This window comes from Cetorhinus maximus, chromosome 8 (genome assembly GCF_964194155.1).
Source record: "Cetorhinus maximus chromosome 8, sCetMax3.hap1.1, whole genome shotgun sequence".
NCBI classification, from domain to species: domain Eukaryota; kingdom Metazoa; phylum Chordata; class Chondrichthyes; order Lamniformes; family Cetorhinidae; genus Cetorhinus; species Cetorhinus maximus.
In genome coordinates, this window is record NC_135886.1 from 81,388,400 (window position 1) to 81,394,577 (window position 6,178).

The following is a 6,178-nucleotide window of genomic DNA, read 5'->3' on the forward strand; positions in this document are numbered from 1 at the left end:
CTAAAAGGCAGGTCCCTGAATATTAATCTTAGTAGTACAGAACATGAATATTGATGAAAAGAGACACATGTTGCTGAAGCTTTTTTTCTTGCACTATCACAAATCCAAGAATGCCAAATTTCAAACAATCACAGCAATTTATACTACAGGAGAAAAAAGGTGCTGATTGGTTGGCAAGTCAATTCTGATTGGCTGAGGCATTGCTATGGAGATAGCAACATGAAACTATAGGCTCCCCAACCTTCCTCAAAAAGGCACAAGGCTTGAACATATTCCTTCTGTTTGCAGAGAACAGCTCCCTACATGTGAACGTATGCCACTTCTAGCTAGTATAAATGAACCACATTATGAGCTCCACTGATTATCTTAAATTGGTGGATAGTGTAGTGTTAGCACACTCAGGATTGTCCAGCGAGTGCTGTCCAATCACAGAATCACAGCTAACAGTTTATTCTGGGTTTTGCAAGTGTGGGCTGTTCAAGCACACCCTGGACTCTGCCTAATAGGAACAATAAAATGAACACACTATTTGTCTTGATCAGCCAAACATAGGGACTTAAGGTCTGGCATCGCACTGCTTGGTGAAAAATGTATAAAACTCTTTCTCAAGTACTTTTTATTTTGGCTTTTAAATATTATGGCCACAGATAAAGGGTTGTGCGCACATGATGCCTTTAGGAACATTTTTAATAATGATTATAAAGCATCACACAGAACGTCACAGATGTGGTTTCTAATCTGCCCAGCATCATGAGACTGCCCAAGTGTTACTGAGTAAAAGTGTTCCTCAAAGTGGAAATAAGAAGTCACATGATGGTGACCAGTGTTAACTGCCACCCAATTTATCAGACTTAAAACACATTAAACTACTGTTCTGTCAAAGATTTTGTGGCTATGAAAGATTTTAAATTGCCTGTATTAAAAGCACAAATCTTGTCTGGCTCCCGAGTGACTGTCTGCTCTTGTCTAGAATGATTCTGATAGGTTTTGCTGCTGGTTTTCTCTGAAGTAATGAGTCACGAAAGAAGGCGTTTGTTTAAAATCACCGAGACAGATTACGTCAGGAAGCAGAAACCCATGCATTGAGTTGGGAAGCAAAGCCTACGTATTCCTGTCAATGGAATTTCCACTGACAGAGGAATAAAAACAATCTGCAATGAGCTAGCCACATTTTCATTGAAGCAGAAGCACGAAACAGTACAGAGGAGGTAAGAGGCTCCAAAACAATATAACTCATGTCTTCAATTACAGGTCAGAACACAAACCATTTGCTTTGCAAAACTATGATTGGGTTACTGCAGCAGCTGAAGTGCATACCCCTTCATTAGCGTTTCTGGTGTTTAATTTTTACAGCTTAAACCCTGGGAATTTTGGTGAATATGAAGAATTTGGTGATCCCATATCATGTTTGGGTGTATGTGTGATGAGTTATTTATATTTTGAAAGTTTATGAAATGCATTGAAGCTGGTGGACACTGACCTTACACAGTGTACAAAGCACGGATGGTGGTACAGGAAGTGAGAGAACACAATTGATGTGGAGGTGCAGGCAGTAAAAGTGGTTGGTGTGTTAGGTGGAGGCAGCAATAATCAGTGATAATACAAAATAGCATGTGTATGAGCAGTAAGAGAGTACCACCACTGTGTTTGGTACAGACCACAATATTGTGTAATATGCGAAGGGCACAGCAAAGGTCTGATCAATATGGTGGTACAGGCAGAGTGGGTGTACAAGCTGTGGGAGCTATGGTTTCTGATTTACCTTATTTTTCTCTGTCATATCAGTGTTTAAATATTAATTTATAAAATCTGAGCAATTTGTTGCCGGTGTTAATGAAGCGCATCTACACCATGCTTAATTGCTCCATCTGACTCAATACTTCATTGCCAGTGAAGCCCCAGCTAAATGCTTTTTGCAATCAGTTGTTGTGCAGTGGTAGGGTGTTCAATAATGTGAAGGTAACATTTAATGAAAATCATACTCTACTGCTTACCATGGCCCTCATTTGAGATGATTTTGAAATTTTAAACATGCTCAGAAGTCAGATCTTGCTGTCATTATCACTGATCAGTAATTAGGAGCGGGCAGGAAAGTTTACAATTGGCTTATGAGGGATGATTTGTGTCTCTGCAGATTCCATACACTGTAGGACAATTTCTTTGTGGAGTAATTTTACAGTCATTTTCACTTGTGCAAGTAGAGGTGTTACTGAATAGTGTACTAAAAGATAGAGACAAAGTGCCTGTGAAGGCCCATCAAGTGTTTGATGATACTGAGGCTCGAGGTTCAATGTAACATATAAGTCAGACTGTGTGGGAATCGATCTCTGCGCCCATTGCACACCCATGTTTGTGCACACTCCAATTTCAAAGCCTTTTCTTTTTGGTCATATCACTCAGACCCCTGACATTAGAGATCAGCCTCATGACTCTTCTCTGTATTGCCTCCAGCTCTTGAATCTTCATTTTGTTTCTCACTGGCCAGAACTGAACACAATAGTCAAGGTGCAATCTGACCAGAGCATGGTCAACTAAGACATCTAGATCGCTTTCAACCTCAGCTTTCTCAACGTCATCCATGTGGTTTGCTTATTGACATTTTTTCTCCTACATTTATCTGCATTAAACTGTTCAGCCCAATTCATTCTGTAACTTCTGAGCTGTATTCTTCAGTTCCTTAAAGCCGATGAAGTAAGTTGGTCATACAGGATCTCCCTTTTGAAGGCAGGTTTGGTTCTTTTCTGAGAAGTGCCATTAACAGAAGTAGTCAAATTGTTCTTAAAATACTAAATAGCAGTTGAAATCAGTTGCAATTACACATTAGCATTCTATGCAGATTTTCTAAAATTTTGTTGTTTGCTTGTCCTAATTTTAGTATTTATTTTACCTGTTTTTTATTTGCAGCAAGCCCCTCGTGCTTTCCACAGCCTAACAGATATACCCCAGCAGTGTAATAATGTTGTTATAGTGCAAATGCCTGACCTATTGCAGAGTTTAAAGGATTGAATGGCAACTTTGAAGGACTCACAGGTTGTCACAAGCTTGCCACCAGAATCAGTTGTTCACCTGAGCATGGGGCATTGTGCCAGTCAGGTGAAGAAACAGGAACAACAATCAAAACTTTTCTGTATGAAAACAGCTGATCCAATTGTTATTTTTAAGAAAAACTTGTATAGGAGGAAGACTTTGTTTGGGCATTTTAAGGTTTTTATTGATGGGTGAAGGCTTAACCCCCCAACCAAAAATCTAGATGTGATACCTTAATTGATTTGAAATATATTTCAATTTAATTGAAAGTGCGCAAACATAAACACATCCCAACAAAGCTATTGAGTTTCTTAATAATCTGATTCATTGGTGGCTGAAATTTAGGTTCACTTTAATCTGAAAAATCCTTAACAGTGATGGCCAGACGATGTTAGGTTTCTTGTCAAGGAGAGTTTAATACCTGGAAAACCAAGATCTGCCATTGCTACAAAAGTTCAACAGCAGAGCGACAAATAGACCTGTCTTGTGAATGTTGTACATTATTGCCCTGGAATAACACACAAAAGCGTCCCACTCCTGGAAGTGGGACATCACGGAAAAGGCTTGCCTTAAAGAACTTAAGTGTAATTATGGTACAGTGTTTAATTTTCAAGTCAGAACTCATGTTTCTCCTTTCTTTCCATGATTCAGGTTGTAACCATGGCTAATTTGCTGTCTTCGCCATCTCCTGATGCCAATGTTTCCCAGCCAGTAAGAGACTACATTGCAACATCCAGAGACATTAACTGTACCATTGAAGATGGTTTCCTCCAAATTGGTCTGCCTATTTTCTATATCATTATATGTGTGATTGGGCTCTTAGGTAACTTATTGGCCTTATGGGTGTTTTTCTTCAACCAGCGGAAGCCAACATCTATTTCTATTTACATGAAGCACCTGGCTATGGCCGACCTCCTGTTATTACTCTGCCTTCCATTCAGGATCGCCTACCATATCGGACAGTACAAGTGGATGGTTAAGTGCTACTTTTGTAAGATCATTGGGACATTTTTCTACATCAACATGTATTCCAGCATTATATTCCTAGGGTTGATCAGCCTGGACCGCTATTTAAAGATCACAAAGCCTCTCCGCAAGTTCAGGATCCACAGTGTGAAATGGAGTTCAGGCATATCCAAGGCTGTGTGGCTGGTCACTGTACTATTCATGCTACCCTTTTTTGTGTTGAGCAGCTTAAAGTCAAATGAGACAAAATGCTTCCACTACAAGAATCAGAGTATGTTAGTGGGTGCAATGAACCTGACAGCTGTCATGTTTATTTTTATCCTCTCCTTGCTATTTCTGGTGTCCTATGCCAAGATTGCAGTCAAACTCTACAATATATCTAAAGGGAAAAAAAAGCAGCAGATCAGGAAAGTGAGCACCAGAGCCATCATAAAGACTTTTATTGTTCTTGCCATCTACATTATGTGCTTCATGCCTTATCACATTGTTCGAGTCCCTTATGTCCTCTCTCAGATACAGATAATCTCCAGTTGCCAATTAAAGCAGTCTCTACACATAGCCAATGAACTGGTTCTGTGTCTGTCTGCCCTAAACAGCTGTCTGGATCCGGTCATCTATTTCTTCCTATCCAACTCTTTTCGCAGGACTATCATTTACACCATTAAAGGAAGATTCAGCAAAACCTTCCCCAAAACTAGTGGGGCTAGGAACAGTTTCAAATCCATCACAGACATCTGAAGTTCAGAGCTGCAAATATTGAGGTAATGGAATAGAAGCAGAATGCATGTCCATCAGGAGAGCACAATTGCAATGGCCATCTTGGCCGAAGGCGATACATGGAGTTGCGGTATTTTAGGCAAGGTTTTGCATCAATATGTTCCTATGAATAAGAGCAGCCTTCCTAGAGACAGCAGAGATCGCCATTCATATATATAGGAGGGCATGTCAAATACTCATGATATGCCCTGTTTCAAATATATGTTTCTGGTTGTGACAAGGAAAGCTCAGCAATAAGAGAGTGAAGCTACAGTTTTGTTGAGTTTGATGCATCTTACTGCAGTGTTGGAACTCGTAGAAGCTGCAGTAACATAGAATCACAGCAAGAACTTCTGATACCATCATGGAGTTAATTCCAGCTGGTCCCAGTGTGTATGCTTTCCAACATGGACTTACTGACATTTCGCAAAGAAGGTGCAAAATCTAATTAAACTTAACACCTCCAATATCACAGCACTGGGAACATTCCACCAGATCATTACAGGCAAGAGCATTTTAAAATGCAGCAAGATACATTTTCTTCCAGCACAAGCTCAAAACCACAGTAATAGTACCTGTGCGAGCCTGGTAATTTCTCTTTCGCCAACTTGTGTGGACACCAGGAAGTGTTGATCCTCTAGGATAGGCAAGTCAGTTTTCCAATGTTTTCACTCCTCGTGGCACACAAGAGTTTTAAAAGCATAGTGGACACTTTGCGAAGAAACAAATTTGTATTTTTTATAAAGAATCAATCTCCCTGTATAGGACGTTCAAAAATAAAACACCACCTTTGGTTTTGTCAGTCACATCTGACTCTGAGGATGACCAAACTTTTCTATTTATAGCAAGTTCATTTTTCAGTGAGTAAAGCCAACATAATTTGTATAAAGACACAATGTATTGTGCTGAATAAAGGACGAATTGGTCCCAATATCTTGTTGTGGTGTAAAAACTCACTGAATGTTAGACATGAAAGTTATTTTAAATGTTTTATAAATAATTGTCCCTTAAATGGGCCCAGTCAACTGTGAAACATTTGGATTATTAGACTGTGACTAGATGTAAAATGTAAATAGAAACTTTAAATCACAAAGCATGAATTATATGAACTGTGTTTTACCAGCACTTTAGCATCTAGGGGAAAAGGTCTTTTTTGTACGGATTAAATATATTATTTTTATTACTAATTCTGGTTTTGCACTTTTATATAAAAGAAGCTCTGAGATTGTGCACAATTTACTAAAACGTTTTCACAGCACACACACTGAATATTTTCCACAAAGAAACTTGCTCTTGTAATAAAGTTCTATTAGTTCACTACAGCACCAATTGCCGCACCACACAGCCTTCCATACAGAGTTCCCTATGGTTTCCAGTACATTGCTCAGTGTGCTGTGGAGTTCCCAGAACACTGCACAGATAACCCCAG

General features: G+C 39.3%; 1 protein-coding gene across 2 annotated transcripts; it reads left to right on the forward strand.

Moving 5' to 3' along the window:
• Window positions 1–971: 971 nt before the first annotated feature.
• Window positions 972–5,936, forward strand: gpr34l (G protein-coupled receptor 34 like). 2 transcript variants are annotated; one of them, XM_078547154.1, is made up of 2 exons: window positions 972–1,251; window positions 3,679–5,936. In XM_078547154.1, exon 2 carries the CDS (start codon window positions 3,688–3,690, stop codon window positions 4,729–4,731), a length of 1,044 nt encoding a protein of 347 aa, XP_078403280.1. In that variant the 5' UTR covers window positions 972–1,251; window positions 3,679–3,687; the 3' UTR covers window positions 4,732–5,936. The 2 variants fall into 2 exon arrangements, with proteins under 2 accessions (XP_078403280.1, XP_078403279.1); XM_078547153.1 differs by having other exon boundaries at window positions 973–1,208.
• The last annotated feature ends 242 nt before the right edge of the window (window positions 5,937–6,178 follow it).